Source organism: Neolamprologus brichardi, chromosome 13 (genome assembly GCF_056152115.1).
Source record: "Neolamprologus brichardi isolate AB-2024 chromosome 13, ASM5615211v1, whole genome shotgun sequence".
In the NCBI taxonomy this organism is placed as follows: domain Eukaryota; kingdom Metazoa; phylum Chordata; class Actinopteri; order Cichliformes; family Cichlidae; genus Neolamprologus; species Neolamprologus brichardi.
The window spans coordinates 25,481,195-25,505,886 of record NC_142116.1 but is presented as its reverse complement, the minus strand read 5'-3'; the positions used below and the strand labels follow the sequence as shown (position 1 = coordinate 25,505,886).

Genomic DNA, 24,692 nt, shown 5'->3' with positions numbered 1-24,692 from the left:
TGTGAACGCCTCTCCTTGGGAGGTGATTGATGATGGAGTGGCAAGGTCGCTGAAGGACACATCGCCCCGGCCGGTTGTGCATAAGAATGTGCGGCCGGCTAAAGTCCAGGGCTCCGAGTGAGGAGTGCAGGTCGGGAAATGCTCGATGATTATGCGATCATAAAACAGACTGACCCTGAGGTTTTCCTGCAAGGGTTAAAGGTTAAAAGAAGCTGAAAAAATGAGAGCATTATTAGAATTCTTACAGTCCAGTTTAAAGGGAAAAAAGCCTAAGATTACATGTGTTAGTGTAAAAGAAAAAGAAAGAAAATCAAATATTCAAATGAACCTTTCCATTACTGATTGACAATTGAATAAGTTCATTTTGTTTTCTCATTAAGAACACTTAATAGATGGAGTGAAGCCATCTGATTAAAGACTCAGAACACATTTTTAGGTAGTGCCACAGCTACTTGTTCAATCTATTTCAATTTGTTAACCATTTATGTGTAATTATTACCAACTTAACTCATAATTGTATTTATCCTGCTTAGGTATGCTCTAGTTTTCATGTAAGACAACACTGCAGGTGAACTTGGGCTTGCTAGTGCAGTGTTAGCTTGCTTTACATTTCCCAGATTTCCCCGTATCATATGAAAGCATTGCTATAACCCCCTCAACCCCCTTTGTTTACCTAAGAGAAGTATGATCAAGCCTTAAATGGATCAAGGCGCACGCTTGAAATATGAATGCTTTTATTGTTATTTTAAAGGAGATCATTGCTGGGTCGCAGCTGAGGTAAAACATGTGAGGAGCATGGGTGTGACCGACTCACTGACCAAGTTTGGAGAAACAGAGCGGGAGACAGAAGAACAATCCGTCTCCCGCTCTGTTTTGGTAATCACAAATAACCGTCTCCCACGATTAAAACAAGCAGCAGATGAGGAGCGTAGACTTTCAGCACAGACTGGTTATAATATTCAGGTGTAACGTGGGAGTGTTGGGATGTGTTGTTTGCTTTGTTGTGCTATGCTATTTAAGAAAACAGCAAGCAAGAGGGCATCAAAAGCGTCTCTTAAAAGAACTTCACACTCTCTTTGACCTTTTGTTTTGTTCTAATAGAAATCTCTCACACTGATGAGAGGGGTAGTTCCAAAATTAGATACCGACGCTGAGCTGTTAACAAAGAAATTTTCTTCACATTTCTGGGATCCTTAGAAGCATTTCCCCCAATCTGCTGTAAAACCGCCTTTGATGCTTTTGTGCAACTCTTTAATTTTAAGTGTTGCTTGACTAAAGGTTATCTTTTTGCAAATGTGACTGCTTTTACTGCTACTTTTCTTCTAGGTCAGAAGTGAAACCTGAAAAAATCCCGACAAATATTTCTTTTGGTCTTCCAATCGACCCGCTAGGAAGGAACCTGCACTCCATCAGTGCTCGAGAAATATTAAGCGGTGGCTTAAACGTTTCCCCCCAAAAACAAATACATTCGCAGTTCATACAGATTATTTTTAGATTTACATGGGTCTACGGTTACTGTTTGAATAATTCGAATAAGAAGGTTGAATAATTAATTTGTGCCCACAGGTGCTGTGGTGCCTACTGTATGTAATATTTTATAATGCAAACACACACAGGGAAGTCTGCCGTTTTAAGCTCTGGCAACGTTAGCTAGAAGCCTGTCACAATGCATACACATTCACTCTGTTTAATTGGACTGAACTGTCTGACTGTCTGCCTTTTTCCCCTTCTCAGTAAGCTTTCAACACGCATTTATTTACAATTCAATAGGTGGTTATCTGTCTCAGTGAGTGTTTGTTATAATTCAGTGGATGTGACCAGGCCTTCCCTCAAAGCACCTGCAAACTCACCCATGAATATTTAACATGTGAATAAATGGTTTTAATAAACACCATCCATATTACAATCAGGTCTGGTGCCAATATACTGTAGTTTAGCATTTAGTCAAGTTAATGACAGAGCCAGTTAGAGTTTTCATGGGGACAGCCTTTCATCCAGGTTTAGGTTTAGGGAAGGCTGGAGCCTAGTCTAGTTGAGATAAGGGGAAAGGCAGGGTACATATTAACACAGTTCAATACCCACAATTATTGCAATTTTTGTTATTTTGCAACATGCAAAGTTTTGCGATTGAATGGGGTCGGTTACATAAATAGTTGAAAATCACACATCTGTTGTTGTCTGCATACACCGAAATTCACAGAAATATAACTATTAATGTAATAGTTATACAGAAATAGTTATATTTCTGTATAACTATTACATTTATGTTCAGCAATCTTCATGTTCTTTGAGTTGAGTCCTCTCGAACTGGACTCACTGACAAAGACTGATGGCAACATGTTGGCGACCTTACACAATCTGTCTAACAGCCAATTAAACAAAAGTTTGCTCGGGTAACTTTATCTCAGGATGATGTTGCATGAGAGGAGCCCTCTTGTTCATAGTATTTCTAAAGTGTTTTTATTCTATAAAAGGTTGATATTTGGTGTCCCTGCATTGATACAATATCGCCACACAATTTGTCGTAACACTCAGACTGGACTCATTTGAGGCTAGATGTTGCTATCTTCTCCTCTCAGATTACAACATCACAAAAAAATAAGCGTAATCCACAAAATTGTCATGGAAATTATATCACAAATTTGTTATTTTTTTAAACACACGCTTGAGTGTGTGATTTGATCTGAGGTGGATTTTTTTTAGACAGCCATATAAGGGAGGAGAGGGTGACTGTGAAGGCGGGATGTAGAAAGAAAAGGTAAAGGAAACAGTATAATTTTTTTTTTATCTGATATTTTTTAATTTGCTAAAAAAAAGGGGGTAAGTGGCTACAATCCTCTGGAAACCATGAATTTGGTTTTTATGGGGCAATTCATCCAACAGTTGCTAAGATATGTTCAAGTCCATAGATCCATTTTCTTAATTGCATATTAAATTCAAGGTCATAGGGATGCCTAAGCATAACCCAGCTGTCATAGGTCAGGAGGTAGGTACATCTCCACAGGTTTACCACAGAGAGACAGACAATCATTCACATCTACAATTTAGAGTCACTAAAAGTCACTAAGATCAAACATCTTTGGACTTTTAAAGGAAGCCAGAAACCTGGAAAAACCCATCCAGGCACAGGGAGGAGATGAAAACACAGAAACGCCCCAGAACCTTCTTGCAGTAAGGCAAAAGTACTAACCACTGCTCCACCAATACAAAACCAGTTGGAATCACCTTAATAAGCAGACAGTTTTCGTTTATTACTGATCTAAGAGAAATGATACCAACTGAATAGCTAGTCTTTTATACCCTCTCATTTCTCAGAGTTCTTTCTTAGTTAAGGAAACTCCTCTTTTGTTATCTGTCAGCCTCTGTCATCACTTTGTTTACCTACTCTGACAGTGAGGAGTTTTCTACAGTTATGGTTCAGTCACACTAGGATAAATTGGACAGCAACCTCCTTGAGACTTGAATAAAAAACACTGGTTGCAGAGAGAATGCACTGAATGTTTTCAGATTGGGTGACTTTCTGCTAGCAGCTGCAGCAAACAACTGATCGCTGAGATGATGAACGTGTAACACGCTTAACTTCTGCATGACCACTTTCAATTGCAAGACAGTTACACAAATCACCCAGTGGGATGCAACCGGTCTCCAAATATTTGCAGTACCACAGACTGAACGCAGTCACTATCAGACAGATCAGACAGTCTGCATTGACCAGCGCAATTCGTCTGCGACACATCACTGTGCAAGACAGAACTCGAATGGTTATAATGTTTTATTGCTATATTAAACCGAGGTTTCTGGACACCTATGTGACTTTGCAGTTAAACTGCCATCCTGCAGCTACTGCATCACTGTTTGTGTTTGTGGAGGCATTTCAGTTCCAGATCTATGAGGATCTGGCTGGACTCTGAATGTAAGTAATTTCTGTGTATGTATACACACTAGATTTGCTTCATATGGCAACATTTATTCATAAACAGGTTGCATGTAATTGTTAACGTGGCCCCATTCAGTCACAAACTGATAGCAGACTGACCCCGTCTTATTGCCGTTTTATTGCTGGGCACACTTATTCACTCACACTAACTTGACACACAAAGCAACCATTTCAAAGGCAACAAACGTGTAAGTTAAATATACATGGTGTCAATAATGTTGGTCGTATTGCAGTCCCCAACCACTTTCCCCTAGTGTGACGGTAGCGTTACTCTGGTCGTTTCACTGGCCACCATTGTAGCTACATGGGGAGAGTGATCAACAAAACTGGGATGCTCTTTCTGTTTTGGTTGAGCAATGAGGCCTTTATTTTCCTGCAAGATTTTGTAGCTGATGGCAGACTGATTTGAATCGTGAAAATGAGTTTTAGTAGGAGGCAGTCAAAATGCAGGTGTTCTCATTATCCTAAGACCACTGGACTGTACAGCTGAGACTTCTATTACTAAGTAAAGATAAGTGAAAGAAAAAAAATCTGCTTGAACGTTTGGGAATCACTCAAATACAGCGTGCACAGCATTTTGAAATCTTTTGAACAGTTGTTTGTTTATTTATTTCATTTTTTGGAATAAAATTGATGAAAAGGTTATAGAGTTATCCAAGTTGGTGCACTGTTAGTTAAACCATTAAACCACTTTTAACTCTACCCCATCTAGTCTTGCCTGCAGCATTATGTGTGGGAGTGCAGTATCTTTGTATCGTCACTATTCTGAATATTAGTCTTCTGTTCTCTAAAACCAAGATGGCCTCGCAATCACAAATGCTGAGACAATACCGCGCCACTGAGAAATACGATGCAAGTTCAGTTAATGAAAGCACGTTGTGGTCTCATTTCATTAACTGTGCACACAATCGAATACGTCATGCGGCATCACTTTCCATTTGGACGAGTGCCCGAGTAGCCATAGGAGGCTGCAGTTTTATTTGCTTATGTACTTCAAGTAGAATTTGACTTTCAGTGAAACTGATGGCGCTCTGATAATTCAATCACCACTGAGATTTATTTATCGGGACTACGCATGATTAAACAGGGCTTGCTTTTAAAGAGAAGGCACTATTGTGTCTGGAGCATGTGTGTGGCGTGTTCTGCGTGTGGAGATTTATCACAGCGACTGAATGCCTGTGCGCGCTTCTTTATTAGTGTAACAGTGCGGTGCGGTAATCCTTTGGATTCGTGGAGGAATCCACCCATTAGCGTCACATTGCAAACAGGCTGCTCTCCTCGGGATCACGCGCGTCAGGAGAACCTGAGCTGCCTAACATATACAGTCCAGTTTAAATTAATTGGGAAGCACTTCAGTAGCTTTTCAAACGTTAACCACAAATGGTGGAGTTTAAACTTAGGGTCGCTACTGCTACTCAAACAGGCAGGAGGGGAGTAGAAAATTAAACACTCGTCTCATTTGAGCTACTCCAGCTGTATCTACAGCGGATATGTGGGGCAAGTCTCCCAAAGGTAGTTATCATTTGTTTTTGTGTCTGTGTGTGCGCGCGCGCGCGTCATAAATACTCAATAGTGGCCAGAGCTTTTGTTTACCTCAGCTGAAGAGAGAAGTGGGCTTTTATTTGAGTCGGGCTACTATCTCACCACTTATATTCGATTTCCCCTTAAATATACTCCATAAGTGTATTTAATGTGCTGAAGCTACTCCTTTTTTTCACATTTTCTCCACTTTGCTGTTATATGCTGCCACTGTGTCCTGTTACTTTAGATTCAGAGCTTAGAGCCTGAGGTGGCATAATCTCTTTTCTTCCTTAGAAAGCATTTGCTGAAAAACTGCAACTGTTTACGCAGGAAGTGCGGAGCTTTTTTTTGTCAGTATACACTAATATGTAGATTAAACCAGTGTGAGATATTTTCCTTTCTACATTACAGCCATAATGTAGATTTTACTGAGTTTACAATATAAGTTATTATAGTTGTATTAGCTGTATTTTGTGTGGTTTCTCATTATGCTTGTACACGTCTTCTTTATGTTCATAGTGCCCGTTTGAACAGGTCTCTGCTGCTGGTCACTTGCCTCACAGCTAGTTTTACAGAATTATGGAAGTTAATGGAGGTTTCCTTACTGGTGAGTTGCAGGCCAAAGTTGCCTCACTGTGAGTGGATCTTGGATGGGTTACAAACATATGGCTTGACTTTGTCAAAAAAAAAGAAAAAAAGGTCTGAGTGTTGGTTCTTGCTGTGTGCTGGAGGGGTTTTTCAGAGACAGAAAAGAAACAAGTTCACCTCCTAATCTAAGTCACAAATGACATGGGATATTTGGCACAGATGAGACAAAGACAAAGAACGTTTCTTTTCAATCAGATTTAAATATATATATATAAATTTATTACCAGGCTTAGGTACAATTATTTTAGAAAATTGTTTGAATCCTGCAGGGAGATCCTAAGTTGGACTGACCTGAATATTACATGCACAGCTTATAATTCCTCCATAAAACTCTGGAGCTGTATACAAGTCCATATTTTTCCTTAAATGTAAAGTCTAGTAAACATTGTATTGGACTAAATATTAGATCTAAAAGGTACAAATAAGTTTTATTTGATTTTAAGATGCAATGAAAATGTCACGGTGGTGGACGGACTCAGGCACAGACTGAGGTAGCACGGTTCAACAATACTTTATTAATCACTCCGGTGCGCTATGTACACGTGAAGGGGGGGACACCAGGGTCCCGGGGATCAATAGGCCGGGGAAACACACTTCGTCACACTTGCTCCGCTCCTTGTCCAAACACTCCTCACACGAGCAACCCACTCACACTCACGGGGTCCAGGAGTCAAAACGGGCGGGTCCAGATAAGCCTATAAAGATAGATGAGGGTAAGTCGGCGGCAAGCACGGGAACAACTGATTCACAATGAAGCCAGGCAATACTGACGAGGGTTACTCAATATTCCAGCGACGAATAGCTCAGAGCCCCAGCCTTAAGAAGAGCCAGAGATCAACTGCAAATCACTCGAGATCAGCTGCAGATGCGTGGGCCAAGGGCGGGAGCCCAATCAGAGCTCCACCCAGGCAGACAGGTAGGAGAGAGAGAGAGAGAGAGAGAGAGAGAGAGAGAGAGAGAGAGAGAGATAGAGAGAGATAAACAACAAACACTTGTGGCCACACTGGGCTGGCCGGGGAGGCAGAGGGATCAAGACAGAAAAGAAACTCCTTGTGTTCAGCCCAGTACTAAAGAAAATGAGGCAATACATTAATTTAACAGATAAATCATTTCCTTATTTATTCAAGTTGAATGGAAAACAGATAATATACTCTGACAGGGTGCAGCGGTTCATCAAGACTTCAGGGTAGAACTGGCCTACCTCGAGTCCAGAGCTTTCAGCAACTGAAAGCATTTGGCACATCATGAAATGAGAACTATGACAAAGAACACCCTGGACTGCTGAGAAGCTTTAATCCTATATTAGGCAACCGTCGGACAGTATTTGTCTTCCAAAAGTCGAGTGGCTGCTCTCATTAAATCTCAGATGTTAATGGAGTGTTGTTAACAGAAGAGGGGATGCTACACCGTGGTAAACATGTTGCTGCCATCAAACTGAAGACGAGCTAATAGTTCTTTTTTAAATGGCTCTTTTTCTCAGTTTAAAGATTTGAGATGTTTTCCGTGTCGTTCTCTGAATGAAATATGTGTTTATGATATTTTCAAATAACTGCATTCTCTTTTTAATTCACATTTTACACAGTGTCCCGACTTTTTCAGCATTGGTTGTGTATTTTGAATGTGAAAGCTCTACATTTGTGGTTTGCTTTGCAAATCCATGGCCAGGCGGTCACTGATGGGTCACTACACCTGCATGACTGGAGCTTTAGCAATTTCATAGTAACAGCCACCAATTTCTAGCAACCACTTGCACCCGGTTGTGGAATACTCATTTTTCTGTAGTGGCCAGTAGTTGCCAGGCGATCTTTAACCAGTTCTCTGGGCCTATGTGACTGAGCCTTGGTGAGAAACAAATGCTTTATCTTGGTGATAAATCTGGGGTACCTTCACTCAGTGTGTGTTGATTTTTTCCCTTCCCTAAACCCCTAAGCCCTAAACAGGATAAGCAGCTAAGAGAATAGATGGATGGAAAATAACCTTGAATGAAACTTAAGCTCTTCGATGTGTCGACTTTACTATAATGACTGAGAGCGAATGTAAATCAAGCCGCTGGGAACCAGTGATGTAAGTGACAGTAAACTCAGCAGGGGTCTCAAAGCTTGTAGCAGGGAAATTACCTTGGCAAAATTAGGAACGCTAAAAACAGGGTAGAAGACATTATTGCATTTTTTTCAGGGTCCTTAACCAACAACTACAAATCCTTCAAGCTTTACACTATGACGAATGAGGACATTATGTCAGGCTGTTAATCACAGAAAAGGATGCAAAACTCAATTTCAAATAACTTCCTCTGATTGTTCTGACTTTTGGCATCCATTCTGTTGCATTATGTAGCAGACTCCACCCGTCCTGAGCCAGTTAATGACACAGAATCATAATTTATAACATTTATTTGCAGATATTTGGTGGCTCAGGCCTGATGACCTTAAAAGGTTTTGCCTGTATTGTCATCTGTGGCTTTAAACGTGACTGTATACAGGAAACCACTAACACAAACAGGGCCACAGCTGGCATGGTCTGTGAAACCCGGACTACAACATCATAACAGGACAATTATTCTCTTAATATCCAGAGGAAGTTCAGATACACGAGTAGCTACTGTAGGAAATGTGTAATTACAAATCAGCTAATTGGTTGTTTTCTGTACTTTATTCAACTCAAATCACAGCAACAGTGATTTGCCTCAAGGTGCTTTAGACTATAAGGTAAAGACCCTGCAATAGTAGAAGGAAAACCCCCAAAATCAAATGAACTCCAGTGAACAAGCACTTGGCAACAGTGGAAAGGAAAAACTCCCAGTTGAGCGTGAGGGGAAGAAAACAGGACAAAAGAAACATTGTGAAAGAGAGCCAGAGATGAATAATAACTAATAATTAATTGGAGAGTCATGGATAAAGACAAAGAGAGTGAAAAGAGGTGAGTGAAGAAGAAATACTCAGTGCATCATGGGAAGCCCCCAGCAGCCTAAGGGAAGGGTCAGGGTCACCTGATCCAGCCCTATCTATAAGCTATATCATAAAGGCATAAACACTGAAGGCTCTGCCTCTAATTGTTTTAATTTAAATTAAAAGAATTAAAATTTAAATGCAATTCTTTTTTACTTTTAAAATTTACGACACTGGTTCTCAAATTCGGGTCCAAGACAGGAGTCAGCAAAATAATTTTCTCTCGATCATAAAAATGTGTTATATCCTGACTAAAATGAATATATAGGTAGTGACCATTTATGACAGTCATCCATGTCCGTCATCCATCATCCACTTGCACTTCAACACAGAATACACATTATAAAAAAAGAAATTAAAAAATGGGGTAAAGTCATGTGGTCTAGTGTATTTTGGGGTATTTTTGATGTGAAAAAGATTAAATGTGACATTATGTTTGGATGCAAACTATAATGTGATATTTAGAATCCACACATGCCAGTATCATTTCCCAAATGTTGTCAGTACAAACAATGGCAGTAAGAAGCATAGTTTTGATAAAGCTTTATGTAGGATTATTATCACGTTGACCATCAGATCAACCTGCTGACATTGAAGGAGAGGTCAGAGGTCAAATGTGACATGATATTTTAAATCTTTATATGGTACTTTCTATGTGTTGACCATATACACCACACTTGTAATAATCATAGTTTCTAAGTTTTAATGCTTTTTGTCAATTTTGTCAAATTTCATCAGAATTCATTTGAAACTTTTTGAGCAATCCTGTTTACATATAACGACATGCTCGCACAGACGGACATGCAAACATGCTACCAAAAACATTACCTCCTTGGTGGAGGTAACAAGTATGTATTTTTCTCAAATTAGTTATAATTTCATTCAGTAAGTTAATGGGTCATTAAAATAACAGCAGGAATGTTTTGCACCTATTAGCCAGTTAGGTAGCTGGTGAGAAGAGGCAAAACTTTTACCTAGTCCACATCATCAAGTGATGACTGACCCATGCCAGGTTAATTGAGAAACTATGCAGGTGGTAATGTCGTATTTAGTTTTAGTGACAATACCATAAGAAGACCAAAGTGGACTAGAAAATTAGACACTTGAAAAGTCATAATGCTGTCAAGCTGAATCCAAATGCAATAAGATTACCCTCAGAAGTATATAATTGATATAAGCATGATTTAAAATCCATTTTTTGTGTTTAACACTATGAATTAGAAATGTCTCTCTGAAATATGCAGTTTTTACAGTGAGATTCGTTCCAGTGGCATAAGAGTATTTATTGTGGTAAGATGGTATATGACAGCGGTCCCCAACCCCCGGGCCTCGGACCGGTAACGGTCCGTGAGTCGTTTGGTACCGGGCCGCGAGAGTTGAGGCTCAGGTGTAAAATGTATGGTTTTCAGGGTTTTTATCGGTTTTCAGCGTTATTTTGTTATCGTTTTTATCGTTAACTCTGTTTTCCTGGGTCTTTTCACGTGTGTTATGAATAAATTTTCTTTTTTTCGGTACCGGTACTAGTTTTATTTTGTTGTATTTATCCGTGACACCTTAAAGGCCAATCCGTGAAAATATTGTGGGGCATAATAATAATAAAAAAAAGGTTGGGGACCGCTGGTATATGATACTATGTATATTTAATCAGTGTTGGGATTATAAGGGGTTTCTCTCATGAAATCTTCCTCCACTCCAAACCTGCTTTGTGTGATGCTTTGTGGGATTTCACATTTCCCAATAACACTTGCAAAGTAACACATTTACTGTGCGTAGACTCACACACACAACAGTGATTTCTGTCCTTTGGTAGGGCACTCAGTCGATAAGGTGGAACATTTTGAACGTTCAGCAAATTCAGAGGCAGTAGAGCAGTGAGCTACACGACTGTTCGGGATAAAAGAAGGTGCTACAGGCGCAGTGGATGACCTTTTGACCTCAGGCCTGCACCAGCTCTTTTGTAGACTATCATACATAATCAAAGATAACTTTGGATGAGAGTGGAGATGAGAGCTAGCCGTTGGCTGACCCTGTTGAACTAGGAGGTTAGTCAGTCAGGAAAGGAACTTCAGTATTCTTCCTAGAGCGTGGTAGCCCCTTCCTGTGTGAATAACAAATCCTGGAGGATGTCCATACAAAGTCTCATTAGTGAGTAAGAGGCATACAAAGCTGGCATGCTCAGATGATGACATGTGACATGATCACTCATATATGATGAAGAGCATATATTTTTGCATATAACACATAGTTTGGATGAAAGTCCGCTTGGAGAACTTGTCACAAAGTCTTAAGAGTACAGACCAGGCGTGTGTGTGTGTGTGGTTTGTGTGTGGGAGTGTTTTTTAGCATGGACCAAACAACAAGACACAGATCATTAACCCTAAACGAGACTCATTTTTCTGCTGCTAATGATGGCTTGTATCAGTATGACTAACTAATGCTTTAAATCAACTGAATTAACACCAGTTACTGTAAAACAGCCACAACCAAAGGTTTTCTTTGAAGTCCACCAACAGTAGGGATATAGCCATCAACGCCTTCAACCTCTAAGGGGAAATCTGCATTATTGAATGGCTCCTATAAATCTTGCAAATCCATTCTGAGCTTTTTGCTCAAAAACTGTCCCATGTGTCAAATAGAAGAGCTGAAGCGTTAATTCTATTTTCACTTTGGGATGATTATTGTGTCCTTTTGGTTTTATTTTGTTTCTTCTGGCTGACCCTGAGTTGACCTGACAGATAATTTGCTAAAGTTTTAGTTGAGTTTTGTTGTTGCTCACATTTGGAAAAAGGCACTACCCTTCATCTCATTCTCATCACACTGGACATACAGTTCAGAGTCAAAGGAAACCAGGGACACAATTTCAGGAAGTTTTCTTTGGCCATCTGAGAAAACCGGAGAGGAGATTTTTCTGGAATCCAATTTTAGCATCGTCCGAGGTTTTGGGGTAGGCAGAGGGGGTGGATTAGAAGTCCTTGGCTATAACCGCAACATGTGTGTTTTTGTCTCTTGGCTGGATGTGGTCTGGGTCTCCAGCATGCAGGAAATTGTCTGTGTCATCCAGCTAACAGGTGCTAGTCAACCCACAAATACTGTCTCAATTAGATGTCAATGTAAAATAGTAAATCTAATAGAAATTTACAAATAGCGCAAATATTTAATTTCAATTTTTTTTTCCATTTTAAATTCCTTGGCTGTTTAGTTCTTCTTGAAAGCTTAAAAAACACAATTCTTTGCTTCAGTTCTAACTGCAAGCACGCTATTATAAGGTGAACTGGACTCTGCTGTGTGCACATTGTGAAAGAAACATGTTTTGCAGGATGGTGCTGGCTTATATGGTCAGATTTCTTTAAACCAAGCAAATTGAATCTCAGAAATAATCCCTAAACATCCATAGATAGATAGAGAGACAGACTCCTATCTGACTCTTTTTCTGTGTCTCTTTTCTCCAGGGACCTGAAGAATAATTTGATAAGTACAGTGGAGCCTGGGGCTTTCCGTGGTCTGCTAGCACTGAGGAGACTGTAAGTATGATGAAGCCTTGTAATAGCCTTCTCCAGGGTACGCGGGGAGAGTCCTTTGGCTTTAGAGACAACGAGAAAGAGTATTTTAAAGTACAGAGTTGAAGAGTGGACTGAAGTGTTTAACTTAGGCAAAAGGCCTGCAGTACAGTTTTAGACATTCACAAACCTTCTGTGCCTGAGCAAAGCTAACTCAGGGAAGAACAGAATAGCTGCAAGTTAGCAAACTGACTCCGAAAGCAGTCAGCTTCACAGGATAGTGTAGTTACAGTTTGCTAACAGTATCTACCATTGGAAAACTCTCAATTGGACTGCTGCAACCCCTTGAGATGAGGATGAGGATTACGGGATTGACTGAGCTTGTGAGCCCCGGCACTCTGCTGGCATGCTAACTGCCACTGTCTGGTTTTAGGACCTTACCAGGTCTGAAAAATGCAACCTCAGATCATCAACAACACATGACATAACACCCTTACTGCTTCCATACCAGCAAGTGTGAGCACCTGTATAAATGCAGTGTGCTGAAGGTGTGTTAACACAATGCCAAGGAGAAAGGACATCAGCAATGATCTGAAAGAAGCAGTTGTTACTGCCCGTCAGGCCATTTCCAAGTACATCTGAGACTCTACAGACCTCAGTTAGCATGCTATATGCTAAAACTCATTCATTCAAAAGGACTGAACAAGTCTGACTTGTTTGGAAGGGCTGGCATGAGGAAGCGTCTTCTCTTTAAAAAAGAACATAACAGCACGACTTAGGTTTGCAAAGTTGCATCTGAACAAACCACAAGACTTCTGGAACAATGTCGTTTGGACAGATAAGACCAAAGTGGAGATTTTTGGCCACAAACCGCAATACCACAGTACCACATACCAAATGTACACATCAGCACAAGCACCACATACCAAATGTCAAGCACAGTAGTGGAGGGGTGATGATTTGGGCTTGTTTTGCAGCCACAGGACCTCGGCGGGCACCTTGCAGTCTTTGAGTCGACCACGAATTCCTCTGAAAACCAAAGTTTTCTGGAGTGAAATGTGAGGTCATCTATATGACAGCTAAAGCACTGCATACCAGCAAATCTACACCAGAATGGCTGAAAAAGCAAAAATTCAAGGTTTTGCAATGGCCCGGTCAGAACCCATACATCCTCAGCCTTGACGTGCAGTGTCATGACCTTAAGAAAGCCATGTATAAATTATGGCCTGCAAACTGAAGCAACATTGTTAATGAAGAGTGGGTCAAAATTTCCTCCACAACAGTGTGAGAGACTGAAAGTAATACAGAATGACTTCATATTGTTGCTGCTAAAAGTGGTTACTGCTACTGAAGCTACTGAATCATGGAGCGTACTTAGTCAGAAGGTGTATTTTCTTTTTACAATGCCTGTAAGTAAGACTATATATAGTCACCAGGGTGTATTTTATTGCCTGCAAGTAAATGTTCTGTGTATAAAAATGACATAGCAATTTTAAAAACGTTGAATGTTACTGCCTTACTAAGTTAAAAATGGCACTATGCTTACATCAAATGAATTCTTCTTTCCAATTTTCGATTAAAGTTATGCTTCTGTTAAAGTTACAGCAACATTTCAAATGTTTTACAGACTTAATTGGAAGGCAAATATTCAAAAAGCAAATGCAGTATTAAAGGTTAGCTTTCCTTTGTTTGTGGTTTTCGTTGATTTCTTCTCTTTGGGTAATTCGCTCAATGATTACCCTCATCCTTTCTACATATAGGCTTAGGGAGTGAGTGACATGATTGCAGCCTGATAGTTAGTGGGATCTGGGCTGGCAGGGATGCAAACAGTGAGTTAGCCACGCTGATTCGGGGCGCGTGTGCGCAAGGCTTGGAGTGCAGCGGAGTGCTAATTTAAGTGCTCCCCAACTGGTGATTATTCGAGTGCTCTGCTTATTTTCCCACAGCTGCTCCAGCAAAACAGCTCTTTAATTACAGTGTGAGGGCACGGAGCCACGGACGCGACAATGCTCAGACACTCGCACATGGAAGCCCAATGCGTTTGCACATGTTTGTGCATTTCGTGCTCCGTGTGCCAAAAATGGTTATGTGACGAGTAAAAGGTCAGGACAAATATTCCAGGAAGTTGAATAGGCTTTACAGCTGTTTAACTTCTCTGTTCAAGCAGCCATGAAAACAGACATATTGCTTTCCAGTTAGCTCCTGTTCCAACTCGTTCTGCACAATAATATCAGCAAAATTCACCATATGAACAGAAGCCTTTTTCTCTTTGCCTTTTTGTTCATATAGGGATCTGTCCAACAACAGGATTGGCTGCCTTTCCCCTGAAATGTTTCTCGATCTGGGTAACCTCTCGAAATTGTGAGTAATCCCCTAAAATTGGAAACATGTCTTGCATCTCTTTATGCTTTGTATTCACCAAATCTGCAGAGGATATGTTTGATATGGTTTCAGTAATGTATGAAAAAAAAAACCCAGTAGTAAAGCCTTTTTGTATGTGAGGAGTGATCTGTTTCTCTCTGTGTGTTTTTCCCACAAACAGGAATTTATCTGGGAACATCTTCTCCACTCTGACCATGGGACTCTTCACACACCTAGCTGCTCTCAGAGTACTGTAAGAGAAACATACAAGTGTACAGTATAATGGCCTGATCCATTCAGTTTTCTACGTTTCACTTGTTTGTTGTAGTTTAGAGCATGGATGCAGTGGTAAGCCAGTTATTGGCTGTTTTCACTGCAGTTATCTTGGCTTGTCATAGGAAGAAAATGACATTAATAATAGCTATGCAGCACACACAGTAGGTTGGAAGTCTTGCCAATGAGTGACCATAATACATGCACTCAGCAACTAGACCAGTTTTTCCTGTTATGACATCAAATACATGTTAGATGAATAAAGTCCAAACATAGGCGCATGGGTTGTAACAGTATGCTGTATTCTCACCAGGCACTTCAGCGCTGAGACTTTGTTCTGTGACTGTCAGCTGAAGTGGCTGCTCATCTGGGCTAAAAGCAACTCCGTAAAGATCGGCAATGACACGGTCTGCGTTTTCCCTACCCACCTCCACGGCCTGGAGTTTCGCAACCTACGCGAACCGCAGCTCAAATGTGGTAAGGATTTAGCTAATGGTGGTGGCTGGCATTTACTGTCTCCTAAAACTGGTGTAAATGTCGGGGCTATTTAGAACAAAAGAACTTGACTGTTGAAAGTTTTTAGCTTGCAAAATAAAATGACACTAAACACTAACCTGTTATTTATATAGGTCATATTAAACATGGCCAAAATTTCACATAATGAGATAATTGTATTTACAATTTCCCCGTGAGCCAAAACCTCAGACTACAGACTGCTCTGTTGCAGTTTCTTTCATGATGTATTTGACATGATACAGCCACTGGTAGCTGGTATAGGCTCCAGCCCCTCATGACCCTTATAAGGATAAGTGGAAGAGATGGATGGATGGATGAAAGGATGGACAACAACTGGTTGCAAGGGAAATTTTCACATTATCTGACTGGTTGCAGTGGTCCCTGGAGGTTGCTGGAAGTCACTAGGTGAAACTGATTGCAAAGCGAATGCTAAACCAAAATCCCCCCTATGAATGTTTTATTTGCTGGCAGCTTGCGGTGGTTGACTGTAGTTTGCATGAAAGATGCCAACTTGACTGCAAACACTCACAAACTACTGGCTAAGATGTAGTAAAACGTGAGAAAGTATGGTGCAAGTTGGAAATGGAGAAAGTTTGCCCCACTAGGCACAATGTTTCCAGTTTGTGCTGCATTTTTCACAGTTTCACAAGAATAGCTAGCGAGTGTTTGTAGACAAGTTAGCCTGTGATTGTCACAACCAAAGCAACCACAAGGAAGTATTTTTTAACTGGTTGGGAATACAGATTTTTTGCTAATGTAGATAGAGTGAGTGGAGACTGGACGTCACTCACAACTCGCTAGAACTTTATTTTTACCAATCTTTTCTGTCAACATCCAGAAACCACTCACCAACCAGTTGGGGAATGGACATTTTTCCCTTGGTACTGGCAGATCCCAGATGGTCATTGACCAGTCTCTAGGCCTGTGTGGCTGGAACCTCAGAATTGTCACACGCTCAAAACGGCTGAGACATTAACGCCATGTGGTTTGTGGTCATTTCTGTTTGCAGCACCTCACTCTGCACCAATTCATATAGTTTTTTTTTCTACTCTTGGATATCTATGATGAAAATGATGGCTTGTCTTTAATATGGCCATCTCATGCACACAGCTTTGGCTAAAAGTTGACTTAAAACAATTACAACTTTACAGTGAGAGGAGCTAAAAAAACATAAAGATATATAAAAAAAGAAATAAATATGTAAATGTCTTGTTTCTGACAGAGAACAGGCTAATGGGACACTACGGCCCAGTAAAGGGTAAAAAAGAAATCGTTTGAACTTTTAAGGAGCTACTATTATTCAGTCCAGTCAGACCACTTTAGTAATAATAAGGTATTTATATTTAAACACACATACATTTATTTTAATACTAACGTTACGCATATTTTAGCAGATAGAACACAGATGCTGAGACAAAGAATCTGCAGTGAAGTTAAGTTTTATGGCCGAAGTGACACAACACTGCAAATTATGGCTGTATGATTATGATGTTTTATTCAAACACTTGACATTGTCAAATTGTTGTACTACGTGACTCAAAATTTTGCATATTTTTTCATAACTTAAGAAAGTGAAGCAAAATATTATATAAATTCTAAGTGTACTTCATTTTCCAAGTAGCTGGAGAGTGCAGCAATGTTTTATTTGACATAAATAAAACTGTGAGTCAGCAGTTTCCCACATTAGTTGTAGCACTGAATTTGTCCCCGCAAAATGATATCCAACACTCCCCAAATAATGCTCAATTTAATTAGCACTTTTGTTAATTTCTTAATTAATTGAGTCCACCTGTCATCCCAGGCGTAAATGAGTTTTTCAGTCTCAGGCCAGAATGAAAGCCAGCAGGTCTCTGAGTTTTGTAATTGACTGTCTGACAGATGTTTACAGGGAGAAAATGTGTGAAACGTATTATTTTTGTCAGCGGGACACAATTTCATTGTTGATAATTATAAAGGCAAAGCAGTGACAGCATATAGCTCAGTTTTTTATGGACGAGAGTTATCATATCTCTTTAGTACTTGCAAATGAACAAAAGTGCATTGTACCACATAACAAAGGGCACTTAGATGTGGCGCTGGAGCACCATAATCTGAAAAGAAACCTCCTCCTACCCTCAAATTTACAACCAGAAATGTTCTGTACACTACAATCAAAGAGGTTACAAACGTTCACTCAAGCATTGTAAATACTCTGAGTGGCCATGATATGCTGTGAGCTACCTGTTGAGCCCATCGCCACGATGACAGACTACTGCTGTGTTGCTGGTCTCCCCTGCCTGCTCCTTTCCACGTCTGCCTGCACACACTGTGAAACAAAGACCAGAAAGGGCAACAAAACAGATGTGGAGACACTGAAGTGAAACAAGTTTGCTTAAATAATGCTACACAAATAAAGGTAACGTTTTCTTTACCCTCTACAATCCAGATTGCACTCTGCTATTCTGATTTGAGGTCCACTTTTAGTCTCATTGGGTCTTCATAAACGATGCATGATATGTTACAAAGAAAAAGCAATGTAGGTCACTGAGCCACTGTTTCGAAATTCCCATATTATGAAATGTAATAATTTGGTTTACTTTAAACGATGTTTAAAGCAAAATCTAAAGAAAAAAGCTACTTTCAAACTTTGTAAAAAGTTTCTTTTCACTACAGGAGAGTAAATACGATTTGAGGGGAAAAAAGCAAAGTGAAAGACTAAACAAAGACACATTTCAGTTGTTGGGGTTAAACTGTGGAATGATGTTGACATCAATATAAAAATGGTTTTGGTCTTTAAAAGTATGCTAAAATATATTTTGGTGGGTTCCTCGTGATAATATTGTTGCTGCTGTCTGTTTCCTGTTGCTGTTATTTCATTTTCTACTTGGAAAGTAGGGTAGCTTTAGTGATAAGAACATTGGCCAGGCATCTATACACATGTTCAGTGGTTCCTATATTAATTGTTTTGCACATTCTGTGTAGTCTGTGATGACTGAATGAATAAATAAATATCAATGTATAAGAATTAGTTGATTTTTCAGGTAATAAGGGCCTTATAAGAATTTCACCATATTCTGATAATGAAAAAAAACAAAACTAACATTGTCATCATATTTTTTATTTGGCTGTCTGACAGCTTTACATTTTCAGGTTTGCTTTTGGTGACTTCTCATAACAAGAACCTCTAATGTCATGAAAGCTGCATTTTCAAGTGTTTTACCCATGAAAACATGATTAAGTAGAGCTATTTGGATAATAGGTTTCTCCCTCCGCTGTTATCTCTCCACCTACTGTGAACTGTTTGACAAGCTTAACATGAGCCAGTGATTTAGTGCAAATTTGCTCGACAGAAAATTGCAGGCAAAGATTGTCTCATAAAGGTGTTTTTGTGTGGTCTTTGGCCTGTTAGGCACCGCTCGTTCATCTGTAAATGCGGCGTCGGTATCCCTAAAAGGACGAAGGAGCTCCAAGATTTGCTTGTTTCTCTTTTCCTCAAATAATAATAAATGCTCTATTGTTTTCCCTGACTCACACACTGATGCCAAAGGACCTTCAGAAAAACCTCTCTGTTGAAGCCAGCGGTTGAAGGCTATAGTGTAACTGGAACTGCAAAGTGCAAAAATGTCTACACAGAGAAAACTGATTGCACTGCATGCTGTTGGAGATTTTGTCTGGGGAGCTTGCTAAATTTGTGGAAAAGTCATTTTGGCATGCACATTGGACTTTTAAAGACCAAATATGAGTTTAAAGGCTAAAGGATTAGGACAGATATGTTGTCTATTAGCAGTGGGGGCATCAAAGTGAGTTCTTTAAGCAGATAAAATGCTATCTTTACTGACTGGAAACTGTTAGCAACAGCGAAGAAAAATCCACGAGTCTTTGCTTTCTTTTTCTTTTCTGAAAGACTGGTTACAGACAGGCAACCTCCCCCTGCCTCCCTCTGTCTTCCCTCCGTTCCTCTATCTCCCTGCTCCGTGCTGCTGTCCACAGGGGAATTGTATCTCATATGTGATAGAATCATCCTCCTCTTCTCCTTACATCTGGCTCGCACAGGGGATATTGCACTGGAATGAGAAAAATCATTGTTCAGTGCTGGTGTATGTCTGTGTGTGTATGTGTATATATAATGCAAAGGGGCATTACATTGGGATGCACTGTATGCACAATGTCAAATAGTTTGCAGAAGGAAAAAAAAACCTAATGTAGCCCATGTGCAGAATACATATCTCTACCCTACAGTTTGCATTTTTGCAGTTGCATCCAGACACTGCAATGCAGACATTCTGGAGAAATTCTATGTAATCCTAACTGTATGTGTTTTTCATTTACGTAGAACAAGCCAAACCAACTACAGAGTAATTCTGCATAGTCAGTGGACAAAGAGCCATGAGTGGAATCCAGTGGCAAGACAGGAGGCACTGCTTTTAGGCCCTAAAGCATCCATCATGGAATTACAATGATAAAGTCCTGCTCTCAGGCATGCTTGGCTCCACACACGTGTCCACAGTACAACTCTATCTTACAGTACCTTATCCATTAACTTGTGTAGTGCTCTGAGAGTCATATTTTAAATGTCATTTGATGATTGCAGTTTTCATATGGCTACAGTTTGTAAAGGAATGTTTTCCAGCAATGTACATCCAAGTACGTGACTATCTCTCAGCACCTGATACCACATTCTTGTTATCAAGAAAAATGATGACCTGGAATATAATAAAATTCAAACATGGAATCAAAAGTATGCTTAAAATGAGATTATCCCCTCATTGTTTTTATGAAAATTTGTCACTGAGGACAAATTTGTTTCTCTCTCCAACGGCTCCTGCCTGATGGTTTGCAGATGTTTACACCATACATTCCAGCAACAAGCTCTCATCCCTCCAGTGATACAGGTCGGGTGCTGCCTGCAAATGAGGGGGAACGGAAGAGTGCACGCGGCTTCCTTAGGAGATCAGGTGCTTCCTGTGTTGGGGTCAGGGCTGTCTGTTTGATGGACTCCTGGTTCTTTAACCCTGGTAGGAGGAGCACAACAGCCCAGACATAAAGTGCAAAACTGACGCAGCATGTTATACACTGCCCAACAAGACCCTGCTTTCTTTAGCGGTTTTTATTGCATGATGACACAGTAGTGCAACTGCACGGGCATCATGTCATTAAACTGAGTTTCACGTGCAGCACTATGTCTCTTAGCCTGTGGTGTGACTCCAATAATTTAATGATGCAAAAATATCATGAAATATACCTCAAGATAGTCTGTCATACAAGTCTTTGAAGTTCAGTCATGCACCTCTTTTAAAACCAGTTGCTTTGAGAAAGGGATAATGAAGTGACTATACAAACAGACAGTACGTGTTTGAGAATTTCTGCGTGTTTTATTTTGTTTTATTTTTAGTGTGGATTTGAATCCAATTCAGTTGTGCATGAATACAGTAAATGTAGCAATAAAGAAAATAAATCCTCTAGGGGGGCAATGATCCATAACAAATGGGGGATATGGAGGTTGGTCTATACTTTAAAAATTGCTAAATTAAAACGATTGCTCAAATAGCCGTGTGATGGACTGGTGGCCTGTCCAGGGTGTACCCCTCCTCTTGTGGACTGACAGTTGAGATAAGCTCCAGGCCCCTCCGCGACCGTGAATTGGATAAGCAGTTAAGAAAATGGATGGATGGATGATTTCTTAAATTGATGAATTGAATTTGCATTTGAACGATGCAGCAGCAAGAGCTCTGAATGACTTGAACCAGGACACAACTCCTACTGACACAAAACGGCTGAAGCTTCTGTTGTCTCGCTCACTCTCTTTGACTTGGACATTCACATTTAATGACTTCTACATTAAAATCTAGTGTAAAATCCCACTACAGTATGTCAATCGAGTTGAATTTGAGGTCTGGACCTTACCATTGCAAGACATTGACCCTTTTGTTTTTGAGCCATTCTATTGTAGACCTACTGCCGTGCTCAGGATCTTTGTCCTGTTGAGTGAACCAGCTTCAGTTAAGCTTTAGCTGTCAGATGTATGGAAAAGAAATAGTAAAAACATAAAAGACTTGCATAAGATGTGGCCTACTTCATATTGTGAATCATATAAGGCTTATATGATTTACTCATGAAAGTGGCCACTTTCATATATTGTTTTAGTAAGTATCCAAAACATACAAGTTTCATTTATATCATTTTTCAAGGGATCTTATATCTGTTTTCACTCTTGTATGCTTTTCATACAAGTTTCACACAAGACAGATACAAACTTTATAAAATGTGTATATATATATATATATATATATATATCTTTTCCATATGGGACAGATGGCATCACATTTCACTCTAGAATACTTTGGTACACACAGGAGTTCATGATTGGCTCAATGACTTGGTTTTTACCACAAGTGGAGCTGTGCAGTATGTCCACAGATTTCCATCTTGGTGTCACTGCACCAAAGAACATCGTTCCAGAATTCTTGTGTATTGTTTAGATGCAACTTTGCCATACTAAGCTGCGCCATGATCTTTTTTAGAGAGGAGGTCAAGAAGAGCGGTCCAATAGTGAGTGTCTACAGCCATCTGTAAAACATGGCTGCATTTTGGCCAGTTGATGTTGTCTAAACCGATGGAGTTATGAACGCAGAAAAGTCCCATCAGATTTTGGTGCACCATGCAGTATAGTCTGAAAATTGTCTAATTGGCAATGGCTTCATTATATAGCATGAAAATGATCCCAATAAAGTGCCTGTGCAGTGAAAATACACCTGAACAGAAAACACATAATAAAACACTATCAGCACTACAGATTGGCCTGGGTTGAAGATCAAAGTTAAACTTTCAAGATGATTAGAATCATACTAACTCGATTTTTACCTTTGGCTCTTCAGTTAGAGTCATCTTCCAGATCTTGGCATATCTGAATAACTTGTACTTACCTGCAATTGACAATTTGTAGTTGTTTAGAAATGGCTCCAAGAGACCTTGTGTAAATCTACAATTTTCCTTCACTAAGGTTCTTGGACTTTCCCATTTTCCCGACCATTGGTGAATCCAATGAGTCCTGTCAAACAAGTAAATTTCATGCTAGCAAAGCGAATCTTCCAGTTTAAGTCTTGAATGAAAAGTTAATTGACACTTTAGCACCTTCATCACCACTTATTAAAAGATTGAGATGACTGTATGTATATATTTCAGTCTCTATGTATAGTTGTGTCCCTGTGTAGGTTGGAGAAATTCCAAAATAAAATCAAACATGAGCACCCAATTATTATTTTTTTAATCATTAAAGATGATGATTGCTGGAAAAACACCAGTTAAAGGAAATTGTTAGAACCTCCAAATTACCATTACATTCATGCACATGATGAGTGTATGGAAACCTTTGGCCACAACTGTATATTTCACATAGGATTTAAAAGAAGATGCATACATATAATCTGGTGCTAAGGCACTGCTAATTCAAAAGCATTGTACTGTTTTTTTTTTTTCACAGACTCGGCTCCAGTGCACATGCCCCTAGTTCTTGCACATATAATTATGTCTCTGTCCCTGTCCCTGACTTCCTTTGGTTGTCCTACACACACTCCCAAACCCACAGCCAACAATTACATTTTGCTCTGACAGTGTCCAATGGCCAAAGGCAAGCAGCCACACTCTGATCCTTGCCTCAAAGTGTTGTTTCAACAGTGTTAGCACCAGACTAGTCAACAATCAATGGCCCCCATGCTGTTTCTGTTGTGTTTCATGCAGAAGAGATAGCAAAGCCTCATCTGCCACTACTGTCATAGAGTCTCGACAATCTAACAGGGTCATCAAGCAATTACACTGAGATGTTGCCGTGTAGAAGGCAATATTAGTGACCAGTTTTTAAAGTCACTCTCAAAAGCATGTCACTTTTAATTATACACCTATGATTATAAACTACTTATGTAGAAAGCTGAGGTCAAGGCTCTGCTTGTGTTAATAGCTGTGATTGCCCTGTGGGTTCTATGTTACAATAAGTAATATTGCTAGCTACTGAAGGCTACTCAAGGGAAATGTCAGCTTGTGAACTTAGACCTTTTGCTACCACCCAACATGGATCTTTCACTGTTTTCCTCTTTCAAACCAATTCATCGAGCAATAAAAAGGGTTTATGAGCCACAAATTGAATTGTGTGTCTGGTGCTTTCAGCATATATAACTCATTACAAAAGACACAATGCAGGCAAAGCGCCTGCTTATGTTGCTCTTTGGAGCATGTGCAAGGAACGTGAATAAAAATAAAATACCTTGATTTTCTAATTATTACATTATGTTTATATTTACATGATTTTTTTTAACTGGATGTTTTTTTATTCACAGATATTTGTTTTATTGTTTCAAGCTCTGAGAGAGTTCCCAGTGTAGTGCACTGAGCTGTCAAGGCACCAATCCATGCCCTGCAAAATGGACAACACTGATCTCCAAGGGTTCAGTATGATTAGAGACATTACACTGTGTTGTATATCATATTTCAACAGTATGCTTAGATCAATAATTTTTCCAAAATCAGGTCCATTTTCTGGCACTAGACTAAACATTCTGGCTTCTAATCTCCTCCCAGTTGTAGCCTTTTATCTTTGGCAAAAAAGCCTGTTGACCTGGCCAGCTGCTGGCACTATTGTCAGCTTCCTATGTGAAAATTTTAGGTGTCAAGGAGAGTCCAGGGGAGCACTCTAGGCTGTCACTTTATCAGCTCCTGTTGGTTTCGCTGAGCAACAGCAACAGTGTGTGAAGGATGGGGGAGGGGTGTGACCTTGACAAAAGGTTTCTGTGTGTTTATAATATTTTAAGGAGCATGCGTATTTGGTTTTCCCGAGAAGAATGCTTGTGCTTGTGGTGGAATATGTGGAAAGACCTGATGCCTGATTTGAATCCATATGTGATGCGGAATCTGTAGAACTTCCATTCCCCGAAAATCTCCATTCTGGCTTTTTTCCTGTCTCAAAGAAGCTAAAGAAAGCTTTCCAAGATAACCATTCTGCTTTAAATCTTCTTCGTGTTCCAG

At 39.8% G+C, this 24,692-nt stretch overlaps 1 protein-coding gene across 1 annotated transcript in view; it reads left to right on the top strand.

The window, feature by feature from the left end:
• Positions 1–24,692, top strand: part of adgra1b (adhesion G protein-coupled receptor A1b) — a 180,037-nt gene that overhangs the window by 25,979 nt on the left and 129,366 nt on the right. Inside the window, exons 3-6 of the mRNA XM_087850365.1 lie at positions 12,501–12,572; positions 14,838–14,909; positions 15,091–15,162; positions 15,496–15,659. Of these exons, the coding sequence (XP_087706491.1) occupies positions 12,501–12,572; positions 14,838–14,909; positions 15,091–15,162; positions 15,496–15,659 (380 nt within the window). The remainder of the gene's footprint in view (positions 1–12,500; positions 12,573–14,837; positions 14,910–15,090; positions 15,163–15,495; positions 15,660–24,692) is intronic.